The sequence below is a fragment of the Halichoeres trimaculatus genome, unplaced genomic scaffold, assembly GCF_033239565.1.
Source record: "Halichoeres trimaculatus isolate MK-OKI-2021-1 unplaced genomic scaffold, fHalTri1.1 fHalTri1_scaffold_16, whole genome shotgun sequence".
Classification (NCBI taxonomy): Eukaryota; Metazoa; Chordata; class Actinopteri; order Labriformes; family Labridae; genus Halichoeres; species Halichoeres trimaculatus.
In genome coordinates, this window is record NW_027437194.1 from 30,722,149 (window position 1) to 30,740,119 (window position 17,971).

Sequence of the window (17,971 nt, forward strand, 5' to 3'; positions counted from 1 at the left end):
GTCTTTAAACTGAGAAATACACTGCCACTGATTCTCTTTGTAAAACTAGGACTGTACAAAAATAAAATTGAATATGTGATATGTTTGTTCTGCATGACCGCAGGATTTGTGCAAGTTTTTTTTCCTCCATGTAAAAGCTGCATACTGTAAAAGTGATAACAATAATAGTATTTAGCCTTATAAATCCTACATATCAGACTGCACTGTTGTAATAAAGCTAAGCCTTTAAAGGGTTGAAAATACATGTAATTAAAAAGTTATTTGGCTCAGCTTAGGTTTGTGAAATATGAGCTGCATATTTGAGTCTGAGCTCTGAACTCTTTGCTGGAAACTCCAAATCTGCAAATCAGACAGCAGGTGTCTTGGCATTAAACTAAGCAGGGGGGTGTTAATTCATATACTGGACTTTATTTTTAGTTTGGTTAACTCACACTCTGAGATTACATTAAAATGTGCGCAAATCTCAAGGGATGAAAATTTGTCAGCGCGGTCTTAATAAGCTGAGCAGGGGTAAATAAAGCATTTCTATAATGTGGGGCTTCCGCTTTATTTTGCTCCATTTTTTTTACAAGATAAAAAGATTCAAACTGATGAACCTGTCAGGTAAATCATGTAGTAATGTGAAATCATATTCTGGTGGTTTATTTTCATTGGTTGGTGTTTTCTTGAGGACTGCAGAGCTCAGGCGCTTTCAATGCCCTCTGTTATAACCCGGATTTACACGCGTGTGCTCTGATGCTGCGTTCACTGTCACCACCTGCATCGTCACCATCCCTCCTGCTGAGCAGCCAGACAGTCAGTGTGCAAGCTACAGGGCTGATCCCAGGAAAAAGTCCAGACCCTGCAGGACTCATGGAAAACCTCCAGTGGTCTAACTATGTCTGTATTTCCTATTATAGCTGAAATAAATAAGGACGGAAACCGAGAGGGGATAAAGCGTTGAATTTGGACAAGAAGTATGGGTCACTGGAGTAATTTTATAACTGAAATAAAAACCCTTAGAAGCTTAGAATACGCAGAGGCTGGATAAACTGGTTAGCATTTTAAAAAAAATGTAATATCTGGTCCGAAAAGGCCCAAACACCAGCAGCGTCCTCTCCTCTCTGAACACCTCCTATAGCTTCATTAGCATTTCCTTTCTAGCCGCCATTATCGCTCGGTTTCCCGTTGCAAATCGGACTCCACCACCGAGAAAAGGTTTTAGGTCGCCCCGGGCGTTCAGAGGAGGGCAACCCGGAGGCTAGAACTCGACCTCCCGCAGTGCTCCTGTAGTTCACAACCCACCCACCACACACACATACACACACACACACACACATACACACAGCACCCCCTCTTATGAATATTCCAGCTGAGAGGGGCTACGGGACGGTGAAATCTCCCTGAAGTCTCGTCTAATCAGCCTAAAACTGCGGTGTGATCACAGAGAGGGCCTTAAATCGATCAGATATAAGCTATCAGCTGGAATTATCGAAGCGTGATGCAAAATCCTAATTGAGGAAAGCGTGTGGATGAAGGCCTCAGTGTGCGGGGCACCATGGCCGCCACACTGGACTCTGCGTGGACATGTTAAAGTACAGAAACACCTCATATTTATCATGGGCAGAGTAAAAGAGAAGAATACAAAGTCTACTTTTCCTAACACAGCGCAGACCGTGCTCCAAAACACATTATTACGACTGTGTTTCGTAAATCAAGAGTGTGAGAATTAGGCCTGTCTTTTTCTAAAAATACAGCTTATAGGCTACTTCATTTTTTCACCACCAAAAATGTTTTAAGCTTAAGTCAAAGTGATGTAATATATTTTATATAAAAATGTCGAAACAGCGTTTCAATTTTCCTACTGAATACGTCGAAATAGTTTGTTTTTACGAAAATTAAAGTTATTAAACAAAAAAATATCAAAAATAAAAATAACAAATTGCAACAGAAAAGAGAAAAAAAACAGTAATAAATAAATAAAATAACAGAAAAGATAGAAAGAATGAAAACTATTTTTATGTATCCAGTAGCCTAGGAAAGGTAACTGAAGCATAAAACATTATTTTTTATTTTTTTATTTTTTATATTACAAGACACAAAAAAGAAGCTAAAAAAACAGTTCACATTCACAAGCAATAATTGAATATTTGCTAAATTATGACACACTATCATACCGGTGTATCCACAAATGTCTGCTGGATAATGAATTGATAATAAATGACTGTTACACAGAAGTGATCCTTAAAAGTATGGGGAAGGTGTTAGAATTGAAAATGTGATACTCAACAAGCATTATCAGTGTTTTAACTGTTAGAGTGTATTTTTGACAATTTATTAAATGTTTATAAGAAAAAATAACTACAAAGGGTGGAAACTTTTTTTTAAACTATTATAATTTTTATGGTCTGTTGATTCCTCAGATAAGGTTATACTCACTTTCAGTCTCATGTTGGAATAGAAAGTGCAGTAAAATAAAGGTTTACACACCAAATGTGGGTATTAACACACACCTGTGAGGTGACCCCTACACACAGATCTTCAGTGTCTGCCCTTAAAAACCTGACCAGTTTTATATGTACTGTATAAACAATGTTGGTTCATCCACTAAAGTCTACAGAACCCCTGTCTCTTTGTGTCCCCATTACTCTTGGTAACCATCTCTGAATTTTCCCTCATTCCTGCAGACCGACATCAATCACCACAGATGTCACGGTGCGGGCAGCGTCCAATGGGGTGACGCATTGTTGAGAAGTGGAGGGGGGGTGAAGAGGAAGAGGATGTGGAGAAGAAAGGCTTTACAGAGATGTTTGTTTTCCTCGATTCATTTTATCCTCCATGAAGGGTAGAAATAAACACCACGTTGTCTTGGTCTTGTAGTTGGTAATCCAGCTCCCCCTGAGGTTAAGAAAACACACAAAGCATTCAATATTCAAACACCTCTGCAAGTCAGAGGAGAAAAATACTCCTGTGTTCCCAGCGTGCTCCAATCAATGACAAACTTTTCATTTCATTTACATCCTATGTTACGTCCCGTAATTGAATCAATGGGTTCAAATTGAAGCGTTCAAACTGCGTGTGCATGTAAATATGTGTTCAGATATATGAGGCCCCAAGGACAAACTTGTTCTGCAGCTGTGTTCACATTACATGAAACACGAAGTGACTCAAGAGAAAATGAACAATCTCAGAGGCTAACCTTCACACACACACATACAGTCTTCATCCTCCATTTGAGCACAGGCTTCTTCATACAGCCATTAAAGACATAACACATCTACGTGCCTGCTCTCCCATTATTTAGCTCCATGCATCCTTAAAACTGACAACATGGGATAAAATAGCATAAAATAAAAATAATGCTTGAGTAGATAAGAATACACACACACACACACACACACACACACACACACACACACACACACACACACACACACACATCACACCATCTGACAGTGAACGTGGCTCCCAATGCTCACCATTAGCTCCCAGTCTGCATCATTGATAAGCACCAGAATCCCAGGTCTCCTAAGGGAAAACACACACACACACACACACACACACACACACACACACACACACACACACACACACACACACACACACACACACACACACACACACACACACACACACACACACACACACACACAGCTATGGTTGAGACACATTTCCCAAAGGTAACAGTGACACAAAGACACTAACACACACACACGTGTGAACAAGCAGAGGAAGAAAGAGAAGAAAAGCCTATAGCTAAAGAAAAATCCTCTGAAATACATAAATGTAAACTTTAACTTTTCAGTTTGATTACAAGAAAATTAAGCGAAATTATGAGCCGTGAAAGCTGCACCAACAAATGAAAGAACTACATGAGTAAAAGCAAAAAAACAAGGAATAAAAAACAGAATCTGAAAATAACTTTTCCTGCATTAAATGCTTTAAATGTTTTAATTTTATTTTTTTTGGAATATTTTCAATAACAGTATATTTCCAGGTGATCCCACTGCAATAAAATGATTCATTTTATAAATGAAAAACACAGATAATTGAGAAATGTACTCAAAACTAAGTAGAATTTCTTCTGCTGCTGTTTTTTTATTTACTGTTTTTTGTTATTATTATTTACTATTATTATAATTGTTAACATTTTTTTTTATTCTTTCAAGAGTGTGCTTTAATTTTCAGACTCTTATTTAATGAAATAAAGACATATAGTGTAATTTCAGACCAATCACAAACTGCTGCATTTAAGATAGTAAATCTCAGCTTATGTAAACGTCTGTGTGTGAGTGTCAGGTGAGTTATGTCCAGGTCATTATTAAGAGAGATAATCAAGCACTGTTAGGTTATTCTTATCGCTTTCACTGCTGCTTTCCAAAACACTTTTAATCCTCTCTTTCTAGAAATATGAAAAAGTGCTTTTGTTATCTGAAACACTCCTCAGCTAAAAGAAAATGTGTGTGTGACTGAGGTAAGAGAGGATGAAGACTGGGGGTGGGGGTCTCTACACAATAATAGTGGCCCAAAATCATACTCTAAAATCCTCTTTCCTTTCTAAAAGGATTCTGGGAAAGGAGGGGGAGGGTTACAGTAGACACCTATGGGTGCAGCCGTGTCCACACATCTGTGCGTTTTGTTTTTTTTTCTGAAAGCCGCAGAGTGAACTGTTAAGGTGAACCATGCTACAGATACTGCTGCCCCTCACGCTGCTCCTCTCCACCTTGTGGTAACTCTGTGACGTCAGCGAGGAAGGGCAGCATGAGAGGAACCTGTGATAACAAGTGTGTTTGTGCATTCATCACCAACACACACACAAACGCAGGCCTGCATTAGGAAACAAAGATCGTAAAGTAATCAAAGACATATTTCTTTCTTTCATTTTTGAAGATAATGGGGAAACACTTTGATGAGGGTTTGCACAAAAAACAGTGTGTGCTCTGAACACACACCATCTAATCTACAAGGTTTATAGGTAGTCCAGCTTTTTCTCCATTCATTGGTTTAGGTGGAGCTATAAATAGTCCTGCACAAAGGCAGCAGTAAAAGTCAGCCAGTCCTATAAGACTGCTGGGAGAGCTGGACCCACACACACACAAATATACACGTGTGTGTAGAAATACACGGAGCACACCAGCACACAGGTAATCATCTTACTGAAACCCATAACCTGGAGGAAAGGCAGGCTTTTTTTCAGCATTTCAGCAGTTTTAAGCTCCAGGAGAAATGCTACAGAAATCTGCTCGACGACAACGTCAGATCTGTGTCACATTTTGATCTGAGATAAATGTTTTTATTTTAAAAATCTAAATTTACTCAGGTGTTTTTGCAGTAAAATAATGTGTAAAAAACCTTGAAGGGTTGGCAGGAGTAGACAGATCAAGTGTATGTCAAGTGCACACACACACTCACACAGAGTCACCCTGGACAAAGAGCTCCGGCCGTTCCTTCAGGAGGTTCCGTTGGATCCAGACCAGCAGGTGCTTCACATCCCCTGATAGACACACACACACACACACACACACACACACACACACACACACACACACACACACACACACACACACACACACACACACACACACACACACACACACACAAAGCCCATACAGAGGCAGACAACAGAGGTCAGAGGTCAGGGGTTGAGGGTCAAGGTGCACCAGTTCCAGCCCCTCCGGTCGATGTGACGCGACGGAGGCACCAGGCGGGACGAGGCTGCATATATATATCTATACGTTTGTGTGTGTGTGTGTGTGTGTGTGTGTGTGTGTGTGTGTGTGTGTGTGTGTGTGTGTGTGTGTGCATGTATATTTATGAGTGTATGTGTATGTTTGGGGGGAGGAGAGACCACTGGAAATGGGGGGAGGGTTGGGGGAAGTCAATGGCCAAGAGCGACATTGTTCACCTTGGATAAAGAAATAAAATGAATAAAATGTCTTTTTGGACTAAAAATAGAACACAGCGCGTTCAAAGCTTCTGTGACATTTTTTTTAGGGTTAATGAACAAAAAAAAATCTTGATATTCAGTGAGACATTTTTCTGAGCACCTGCATCCTAAAAACCCTGAACCCGGTCTGTGAAACACGCTTTTCCAGCGTTTTCATAAATCCAGTCAAAGAAATTTCCAGTTTTAAAATGATAATTGTACGTGCTCAAACCGCATGAGCTCAAATCAGAGCGTTGCTTAAATTTTCTCCTTGTCTGACCTTATAAACAATCAGATTGACCTTGTCTCAACAATAGGTCGAGCGTCTCTCAGAGCGGCTGACAGAGAGTCACAAAGGCGACCACAATGAGAGGTTTCAGGATAAATCCCCACTAAACTACCAATAATGAATATATTAGAGTTACAGCAGCTGTTAGCTTTGCCACTCCAGGAGGTGTGAGGGGTCCTGAGGATCTGTGTTTTAGCCTGAGTGTGTGTCTGCACTTCTTCTTGTAAAATTAGTGAAATCACACAGACACACCAGCAGCGTGAAAAGCTCGTATGATTCCTCCTGACCATTTCCTGGTTGTGTGCTCGAGTGTGCGGCGTGTGTGTGTGTGTGTGTGTGTATAAGAACAGCTGTGGACTTAATGTACAGGAGCAAGATGGCTCGCGAGAGCACCAGCGCAACACATACACACGCTCTGACACACAACCTTAAAATGATCGCTAACAGCCTTCTTTTACAGGAATGAAGGGAATAAAAAGATAAGGATTGTTAACGTGTGAGGAGAGGGTGAAACAGAGGAGCAGGAGAAGAAATATGTGGTCAGAGGACACAGGAAAGGAGAGTAGCAGCAGCAGCAGATGGAGCAAATACAGAGGGTGAGAGGACGAGGGTGAGTCATCCTGAGCCAGGTGTAAGGAGAGGAGCTGAGGAGCCGGGGCGGGTGGATGCTGGATCTCACAGGGGCCGAGGAGTTTAGCAACGCGCACGTCAGACTCCAAATCTTAGATTAGACATGATGATGAATACACAGCACACCTATAGAAGAGAGGAAGCTGGGCCATGCTTCACCTGTCAGGTGTTTATAGTGTAACATTTAAGATTTCAGACATTAATGAGCAGGAAATCCTTCAAACGATCACAGATTACACAGAAATAAAAAGATTTTTCATAAAAAAATCTAAATTAATCAAAGGTTAACTTCATTATCCCGGAATAAAATGCCCTACACTCTCTCTATCAACCAAAAATATTTTTAAGATGTTCACACAGAACCAAGAGACTATTATGAAAAAATGATAAGACCAATCAAGTGACGTGGGAAATTTAAGTCGTGGATGTTTTGGTTAAAGCATACAGAGAATATAAAAAGGAAATTATTTTAAACACAGACAGGGAACAACACACATTCTATCAATTCAAATGGGGAAAAAAAAATTAACCTGGAAATACCAAGGGAGGACTGGTGTTCAGTGTGGGACACACAGGACTCAACAACAGGCTCAAAGAAGTGGAGAAGGTTTAGATGATAGAATCTGATTCGTTTTTTTTTTTAAACACCACACATTAAAAACTGACAATCTCCATCACATCAACGATGCAGGAGACTGTGTGGACATGTTGACGCCAATCACTCCCACATCTTTTGGAAGTGACATTTTGGGTCAATGTTTGTGTTACTTAGAAAAGATTTTTGGTTATGGGTTCCTGTGTTTTGGTTTACAGAGTAAGAAAGAGGTGGTATAAACCTTTTCATTTTCATTCCTCATTTTTTTTCATCTTCCTTTTGCAAGTGGCATATTTCTTTGAAATCTTATTCAGTGCACTATTCTATTTTTATTTTAACTTAAACATGTACATTTTTTCTTTCTTCTCTGCTCTTCTGTACAAAGTTCTTGTATTATTATATTACTATTATTATTATCATTATTATTATTATTATAAATAATAATTATTATTATAATTATAATGATAATAAAATCATTTATTTTTTCTTACAACTGAAGTTATTTTTGTAATATTTGGTGTTTATTCACAATAGTTATACACAGAGACTGTGGTTCAAACCAGAGTCAATTTCCTTGTATTCTTGAGATACTTGGCAAAATAAAATACTCTCAATCGAGACGAATGGATGGAAATTGGGGAAACATATGAAATTGAAACGATGACTTTTTCTCTGAGACTAAGAGCATCCTTGCCTAAGTAGTGGGAAAGATGGAGAAAGAACTTTGTCTCAAAGAGGAAGGACACAATCTTCTTGTGACTGAATCGAAACTGTAATGGACTCCAGCTAAGAATGATTATTCATTTTCTTCAAACTTGATGTAACACATTTACCTCGTTTCTGTCTGTACTCTGTTACTCTATATAAATTTAAAACCTGACCAAATAAAAAGTATTAAAAAATGTTCACACACAAACATACATGAAAAAAACAACCTGAGACAACACGTCATCATGAGAGAAGATCTCATTACGAGGCCTCTTCCTGCAGCATTTAGCTTGAACACAACATCCTGGAGGCTCCTTCCTCTCAGTGATGTGTGATGTGAGCCTAAAGTGTGTGTGAGTGAGAGTGTGTGTGAATGGCGTTCAAGTTAACTGCGCTGCTGTCGGCCGGCTCAGTGGTATAATGATAGTGCTGCTTTTCTACGGTTCCAGGCCTCCATATAAAAAAGACAAACACCTCCCTCTGCAACACACACACACTCACACTCTCACACACACACACACACACACACACACTCACACACACTGAAGAGAGTACCAGGCAGTGAATATTGACCTCTGTGGGGCTAAAAACAGAACTAATCACTCCAGCAGTCATAACTCCTTCTTTTCGGTCTCTCCTTTCTCTCTCTGTTCTTGACTATTGGTAATTTTTCTCCTCCATTACCCCCTTATTCGCTCTTTCATCTGCTCACCCATTTACTTTTCATTTGCTCTCACACACACACACACACACACACACACTTTAAGTCTCCCATAAAGCCTGCTCTCCTCTGCTCTCACTTTCCTGCCTCTTTGTCTCAACACACACAAGCAAACGTGAAAAGTCCAGGGTTGGCTTTGACGCTCGATAATGGTTCGAACTTTCATCAGTTCAGATGTTTATGACAGAAACCGTCATCAGACGGCGTCCCTTTAATGGCTTTCTCGTAAAAGGTTACGTGCAGCTCTTTAAAGCACACAGGCTTGTATAAACAGTGTGTAAAAACATGGCGGATGATGCAAACGCATTAGAGGTGAAAAGAAGGAAGGTGTGCCATAGCGCTGGCGTTCCAGGTACAACGGAAAGAAAATGAAGGAGGAATGAGAGGGAAAATGCGTCACACGCCCCCAGAGCATCTTGGGATATCTGCGTAGCATGTGTGGGAGAGATAGATGGAAGGGAGGGCAGGAAAAAGGCGCCATTTTGACGCCGATTCAAAACTCGTTCTCTTTGTGTTTGCCGTTTTCCTGCCCTTTCTTCTTCTGCTTTTTTGTGCGGTTATGACAGTCATGTGTGTGCGAGTGTGTGAGCGGGGGTGTGAGCGATCCATCTTACTGCTAAAACACGGGGCAGAAAGTGTGTGATCCTTCAACCAGGGGGGTGACGGAGAGAGGTAGATAGAAAGGGGGAGAAAGAGAGGGGAGGTGGGGGTGGGGTCTTTCAGTCGAGGGTCATCAATCACCGACTGGGGTCAAAGAGAAATACGGAGGATTCAGAAGCAATTATATCTGCCTCCATCGCACCCCGTCTGTGTGCACACTCACTCATCAGAGGAGCATGAGGCGAAATGAGTCGGAGACAAAACCGAGCAGCTCAGACGTACGATCGCAACCAGGAAATCAAACAGAAAACGTGTCCGAGTGTCTGTGAACCGCCAACGTTAAAAGTCTGAAGCTCCTTTGTGGAAAACTTTGGGTTTTTCAGTAACACACACACACACACACACACACACACACACACACACACACACACACACACACACACACACACACACACACACACACACACACACACACACACACACACACACACACACACACACACAGGGGTCCACTGGTGCAGCAAGGTCATATCTGGCTGACATTCTCTGTTCTGGTCAACTTTTGTCTTTTAGTTGTCTTGGTAACACCAGCACTGTGGATGAACACCCTTTGTTTAGTCAAATACCGAAGACACATAATTCTTTCATTTATGTTTAACACACAAACATAATCACAAAAACACGCATTTATGAGAAGTCACTAATTACATTTACGTAAGTCCTTCATCTAGAAGCTTTTTTGTGAACTTGAACCTTTTTAAGCAGTTTCTGAAGCCGATACTTTTTCTCCTACTTGAGTATCTTTTGTGGGAAGTTTTAAACTTAACTACAGTTTGATTTGCATCAGATAGAAGTGATAAGCAGACAGGACACAAGCTGTCCATCAAGAGCGTGCCTGAAGAAGAAGCTGGAATCACAACAAACACTTCCTCAGGTTGGTCCTTCACGTCAGTGACTGCTCAGAGAAACAGAGATTTGATGAAGCTGACACCTCTTTCCAACCACAGTCAGAGCAAACATGAGTGTAAACCTGATCCTGACCATAGACTGTGTGAAACATGGACGTAGTCTCCCCTACGTCACCCGTCACTTTCTGAAACAGAAAATGAAGCACATCGACTATAGCGGCCATACTGGTGGCAAGGGCTTTGCTTACAGCTATAGGGCGCGAGCTGTGGCTCTGATTGGGCGAGCTTGCGATCTTAATATCCTCTGAACTGCTGAGTTAAACAAAAATTCACCCCTCATACAGTGTGTGCCACTTGTAAAATTAGCGACTCAGACAGGAGACGTTTTTTGAACCAGGCTGTAAATAGGTTAATTTTTGCTTTGAAAATGGCTTTTTTTTGTACTTCTGGCGCCAGCCTCAAGTGGACACAGCAGATTTCAGCACTTCCACATTGTGTCATATTCTTACATCGAAAGTTGCTGCTTGATCCTGACATAGCAGGCTGTGACATGATGCAGGGAGCGTCTACAAAGTCAAAGTAAAAACAAAGAGGAAACTCAAATCTTCAGGAACTTCAACCTAAATCTGTGTTGTTCTCATATTGATGATCTTTTTAGACTTCGACAATCAGCACAGGAAGAGATGTTGGGATATTATTCAGAGCTCTGATTTGACATCTTCTCCACCCTCCTCACTCCACAGCCCCTGATCTGAAAAGGAGCACTTAGGACTTTAAGGAGATTTAATTTCACCTCAGTTAATTTGCAGACTCATATTTTAACCTCTACTTCAGTCAAATTTCATCACAGTGACTGTACTTGTACTTGGGTAAAATATCCCATCACTCTCCTCGGCTGCATGTTAACATCTACCCAAAGCGTTGATTCCTCCTTCTCTGTTTTCTGAGTCCTGACAGGGAAATAAAATGTGTCTCTTTCCTCTGACTCCTTCCTGTTGAGTTAGTGACTCTTATAGGAAACAACCTGAAATAAAATCCAATCAATGTGGATCCTGAGGTGTGCAGTAAAGTTTTTATGAAGTGAAAAATGAGCAGTCGAAAATGACCCAATGAACACGACTTCCAGCTCTAATGTCCCTCTGCTTTTCTGTGACACGTGGAAAAAACAGAACTCACTTTTAGCCACTTTAATGACGGCTATTTATACACACCTGATCAAAATCTGAAGACCAGCTGAAAAATTGCAGAAATTTACATTTTGCTCAGTTGGATCTTAAAAAGGTTTTTAGTAGAATTTCAAAATGCAAAAAGAGGAAGTGGGAGTAAGACAAAACACATTGACAAAGCAACCTCTGAAAGACAAAATCTGAACAAAAACGGTGGATTCAGTATGATTTCCTGTCAGGTATTCTCTCTGCCATGATCTCCTGATAGCAAAGGGTAAAAAGCTTTCTCTCTTTGAACGTGGTTGGTTGGTTTTTCGACTGGTCTTAAGGTGAATGCACATCAGTGGGAGTGGGCAACATTAACAGGTAAGGAAAGAAAGACTCAGGAACAGAGTAGACAACTACAGAGATTTTGGAGTGGAGGCTGAGAGAAGAGAGGAAGAGGAGGATGGAGGGACACAGATTAGTTTCAGGCAGAGAAAGTGAAATCCAGTATGTGGCTAATAGATATCTAAAAATGTTGGTTTTGGGGTTTATAACAGGCTTTACTTTAACATGTTCTGTTCAGAGCTTGATGGTGCTTTTTGTCCCGAGATACCTGGAACTTTTAGCCCCAAGGATTTCTCTTCAACAACCTACGTGGTTCCTGTTCCTGTAGTTGTTAGCTTTGTTTCCACATCAGCCGTTCAGCTGAGGGTCTTTGGTTCGCAGGGTCACACTGCAACACCGGGAACTGTCACAATATCAGACTAGAAGAAGATTCTTTAGGAGTTATCAAACCAAGACAATCCCAGCTCTGTTTGATGTTTTCATGGTTGAAGTCAGAAACTAATACTCAGAGGGTGCTCCACCAATTAGAAACTTCCAGGACTACAGGCCCCACCCCCCAGAGATGCTGGATTTTAACTTTTCTGGGGGGAGAATAACCAACACAGATCTAAATTTAGATCCTGCTTCCTGCTGAGAAAATGCACAAAATGCCTCAAAGGGCCCCTAGTTCCTGGAGAAAGTTCCTGGTGTCAAAAAACACGACTAAAAAGTGCACTGCCACCAAGTTTTAACAGACTCTTTCAAGTAGAGGTGGGAATCTTATTTACACTCATTATATATTATATCAAAAAAGTCATAACCCACAACACATGACTGACTAAAGACTCCAATAAGTAAAGCATAGATTGATGTTGTTAGCGCCACCGCCATGAGTCATGAAGTAGAGACACCAACAGCCAAACAGGAAAGGAAAACTGTATTTTGTTTATCTGGCGCCAATACACCGCTCCTTAAATGTCACTGCTGCTAACGTTCTGATAGTTTTCAAAGCTCTCAGAACCATCCTAAGTTTCCCCCCCTGGAGCAGCCAGCTCAAAGAAATCCAGGCTCCTGGTTTTATCAGCTGCTATAAATCAAAACCAAACCAAAAACTTCAGTGAGGTTTTTAAACATTTTTATGAGCGTGTGTTTCAAGAGGAGAATAAAACAGGTTGTTTCATGGAGCCGTGTTTCTCTGACATCCTGCAGCACTGCTGTCACCTTAAACTACATAAATACAAATCTGAAGCATGTTTCAGAGATCTTAGAGCCTTCTATGCTCAGTAAGGTTACTCTATAGAGTTTTTATTTCGTCTAAACATATTAGATTCGGACCTTGTACACACGTAGGCAGGTATTTTCAGAAACTAAAATCCCTCAATTTGTCTTTAAAAATATTTTCGTCTACATGTAATCTGTGGATTAGAGCAGCTCGAAGCACGTCAAACCCATACATGACACTGTTTTTCAGACATGAAACTCGTGCCGTACCCGTGATCAGAATGAACCCCCAGCCACTCAGCTGCGACGTTTAAGAGCCAAGAACTCTGTGACCCGGGGTCAACTCAAAAAAATAAAGAAATAAAAAAAAAATGAAACCAGAGTTGGGGCTGCACAGTGGAGCAACAGCTAGTGCTGCAGCATCACAGCAAGAAGGTCAGTGGTTTGATTCCCAGCTTGGCCTGTGGGTCTTTCTGTGTGGAGTTTGCATGATTTCCCCATGCATGCGTGGGTTCTCTCTGGGTCCTCCAGCTTCTTCCCCCAGTCCAAAAACATGCTCATCAGGTTAATTGATCATTCTACTCTCTACCACTCTCTACCCGCCTCTCACCCAATGACAGCTGGGATAGGCTCCAGTCACCCGCCATCCTGAACAGGATAAGCAGTTCAGAAAATGAATGAAAGAAACCAGAGTTTTCCTAAATATTCACTTTCTTTGGCTGGAGTTTTCAGAAAACATTGTTTTTAGTGATGTAAAAATGCAGTTTTGTGTGGATGACAGGACAAAGTGACTAAAAATATGTGCTGTTTTCAAAATACCCAGCTAAGTGTGGACATAGCCTTAATTGTGCAATCATGGATGGTTTGGAATTTATATTCTGAACAAAGTTCTGTGACAACAAATGACCATGAAGGTCAGGATTTGTCGGGATTGGAGAAAAAAATAATCTCTTTGTATCTGGATTTTTGGTTTACTGATTTTAAATCAGGATTTTTTTGTTCAAAAACCATTTTTTATTTGAGTTCTTCATTTTAGTCTTTGTTTATAAACTGGGTTGGATAAAAGTTGAGATATCAGATCCCCTGAACAATCTTAAAAACTGACTCACATGTGATGTGTGCCATATTTCCGGGTAAATATGGCTCCTGATATAGTCTGTAGACATTATCATCATCATTCAACCTTTTTCACACGGTCTCAAAAAAAAATCTCAAAAATGAGATGAAGATTCACAATTTAAATTGAATTGGCACCCCAAAACTTGTACAAGAATCAAACCGTAAGGAAAGCATGTTGTCCCAGCCTTAATGATATGGATAGCCTTTGAATCCAGAAATCCTCTCTGGGGTCTTGACTGAGAAGAAGTCAACAAATCTTGAATGTCTCATCACAAAAGTGAGACCTGAAATCTAACTACTGGCTAAGGTGGATTTTGTGAGCATGATTTCAACACCAAATGCAAATGTTTTTGCAGAAAAGAACAATGGGCTTAATTTAGACATTACAATAACACTATGTGATTATTTTTTTTTAACTTGGATTAAGATGATGACTCAGATTGTTATTTCCTGTCTTCCATAACACAGAATACACATAGACTAACACAGATATGAAGCTCTTCAACATTGTTACCCATAACAAAAAAGGGGCCATATCTGTTGCTCCACTTATGACATCCGCAGACCAGTGAAAGGTGATACTCACAGGGATCTGATTGGCTTGGAAGGGTCACATGGTGTTTCTTTACACCGTCAAACAGCAGCTCTGCTCCACCACTGGGCAAAAACAAAGTTAGAAAAATCAATCAAGTGTGTGTCGCTTAGATCTTTAGTTTATAATCAGCTAATTACTAACACGACTTGTAATGATCTTTCAGTTGTTCAGTCATTCATCGGGTTCCTTAATGACAAATATTACACTGTCAGAGCATTTCTGAAATTCTCCACCACAGCATGACACAATGCCACTGAGACCTAAGGCCTTCAATTATAAATTTCATGCTGACAAGAGTCTGAAGTGCAAAAATCATCCAGATTATAACAGTGGAGGATGAGGCTCGCACCTTTGCTCATATTTCTTTTTGGCTCTGCTTGCACGAAGTCATATCGTAAAAAATGCAACAAAGCAGCCTTATATCAATTATGTTTTATTTATCACTGTAGCTCAGTGCGGACATTAATCCATGGATTATATTGACTGTTTCCTCATGAAAAGCACAGAATCGACAAGCTGCTTACTCAAGAGTAAAAAATATTCTTCATGTTGTTGGAGTTGAACAAAGCTTGTTTTCTTGTGATAAGTGGATATTTTCTTGCTGATCTGAACACAACAGGCTGGTCACTGCGATTGGCCAAACCATGACATGACATGATGACAGTGGAGACACTAACACGTGTAAACAAAATCAAAAGATATGAGCTTGCTGTGATGGAAAACAGAGTGCATGAGATGTGTGCTAGCTTACAGCTTTGATGGTTAAATACCTGAATCACCAAGAAAATAACAGAAAAAAATAATGGCCATTTGTTTGGCCACAATTGATTCCCTATAAGAAGAGTAAACCGCTCATTTTGTGGACCTCTTTTTTTGTAAAGAAGGTAAATTTGCAGTATTTATAGGTCATTGTTGTATAACACCTGATTAATCTGTGTTTTCTCTCTGCTGACCACCTGCAACATTGCTGTAGATTACTCTTTAAATTCTCAAACGTGACAGGAATACTAAAATTAAAAGTGCTATAAAAAAACTGTAACTGGATATATTTATTATATCATCTTATATTGCATATTTTACATTAGAATTAAATCATTTTCTTTTTGTAGGGCTTAACTTGAGTCTATCTGTTGGTACCTCCCTCAAAATTAGGTCAAGTCTTTCGGGACACATGCCTTATGTAGGTCACTTTTTCAGCAGCCAATCCCTAGTTAGGTCTCAGTTTTGTGAAAGCAGTATGTTTTGGACTCAGTAAGTCTGTTCTTCTTCTGGTTTGATAAAGTAAGTACAGCAATTCAGTATCGCATGACAGAGTTTTATCATATGACTGTGTTTGAAGGAGAGCCCTGACTTGAAACGTGGGGCTCTTTTTGCTTCTCTTGGAAAGATTTACGGTAAATGTGTCGTTTTTAACTTTTTGACAGGCTACACTCCAGCAAACTTAACCTAGAAAAACAGTAAAGACGAATAATTTTGGCTGTCTCATACGGTTTATGACGGTAAAAGTGTTTCATTTATGACTATGATCCAAACAAAATACCTCACTGTCCGCGTCAAGCTATTTCAAACACGAGACCACAGGGTATAATGTTTTATATTCAATTAACAAACACCAACATCGCTGTAAGTTAGCTCTTAAACAAGTCTGAGGAGTTTTTTTTTCTCATAAATAAATGAATGACGTATTTATGTAAAGAAATCAACACTTTCAGTGGTCAAAAACCAGCGACTGTCTTCACATAGACGCACAGAATAACAAAGCTGGGCTTAGAAAACCGGTGAAATGTTTAAATTCTCCTACCCAAACTCCAGCTGAATGTTTACGGGCGCTGCCATATTGTCGGCACATGCAGGAAGTATTGGAGGGATTCACCGGAAGTGACGTTTAGAGTTTTTTTTAATCTTCGTTTCGGCATTCAGGAGGCTGAAGAAAAGCATACTGCTCCACAGAAAATGATTAAAACTGTCGCAGTATGTGATTTATTTATTTTTACGGAGATTACTCATAAAAAAACTCTGTACTATTGAATTTTTTATTGTTTTCTTACCTGTTTTCACTTGTTCCTCGTTTCTCCATTCACTCTGTAGCTAATATACAATGTAGGGGAGACTGGGGACAGTTGCAACAAGGGACGGTTGCAACAAGCCTTATTTCTCTAATCAGAAACATGCTAGAGTGATGACACTCACACTGCACATGCTCAGTTAGACCCTCTACCCACCAAGAAGAGAGAGGCCATATTGAGCATCTGGCCCTGCTTCTATCAAATAAAGTTGTTTTGGAGGTATGAAAGTAGCTTTTTTCATGAGCTGTTTTTTTGTCATACTGTCCTGACCTTATGTATGAATGAATCCAAACCTTTCTAGTTTGAATCACTGTTTGTTGACTATTAAATGACATGGTGAGCATGTGTCAATGTCAATGTGGCTAGCTAGCACATGGTGTTTTGTCATGACTGGTACCATGGGGACAGTTGCAACTGTTGCAACTGTCCCCATGCTATTAGGTTAGTCATACCAGAAGAGACCGCACAACCATATTTTTAAAGATTTTTAGTTCAAAATAAGCAAAATTAATATATTTAATTGATCATGATGAACAGAACAGGCAATCATATTGAGAAACTAACGCTAATGATAAACAGAATAATTTCCCAAATAACTTGTTAAGCAAAAATTAGCCCTTAGTTATTGTTGTATGTTGTATGTGTCATATAAACTTGTCATAGAGTGAATGAATCATCTAAATAGAGAAATTGTATTCTGTTTATTTTCAGTATGCAAAGAGTGAGGAAGAGAGTCACTAACAGAGGGGTTCCCCTCAGTATTTTGGAACAAGCCTCAGATATTATTACAGTTGAGGGCAAATCAGCGAGGGCAGTGGCCAAGGCCTTTGACATATGCCACACCACATTGTTCAAGTTCCACAAGAAAAAAAAAGAATCTTGCAAGCACGGCATCAAAAAATAATGTTGCAAGTTATTCCATTCTTTTTGTCCCAAAATGCAATATTGAGTTTTTATAGCCTCAGAAATATCTACACATTGACTCAAGGTAGGCCCATGTTTAAAACAAAACAAAACAAATTAAATACCTTAAAGCTGTACAGAAAAGAAAATTGAATTTGAGCCCACTCTGGGTCGTAACATTAGTATTTGTCCTATTTAGACAAAACACTAAGGATAATTAGTGAAAAATTAATGTT

At 39.9% G+C, this 17,971-nt stretch overlaps 1 protein-coding gene across 1 annotated transcript; it reads right to left on the bottom strand.

Annotated features, from left to right (window-relative positions):
- Nucleotides 1-2,136: 2,136 nt before the first annotated feature.
- urm1 (ubiquitin related modifier 1) lies at nt 2,137-16,642 on the bottom strand. Its single transcript, XM_074690954.1, has 5 exons — nt 16,568-16,642; nt 14,758-14,828; nt 5,392-5,473; nt 3,459-3,507; nt 2,137-2,877 (listed from the first exon to the last, which is right to left on the bottom strand). Exons 1-5 carry the CDS (start codon nt 16,600-16,602, stop codon nt 2,809-2,811), a joined length of 306 nt encoding a protein of 101 aa, XP_074547055.1. The 5' UTR covers nt 16,603-16,642; the 3' UTR covers nt 2,137-2,808.
- Between the last annotated feature and the right edge of the window lie 1,329 nt (nt 16,643-17,971).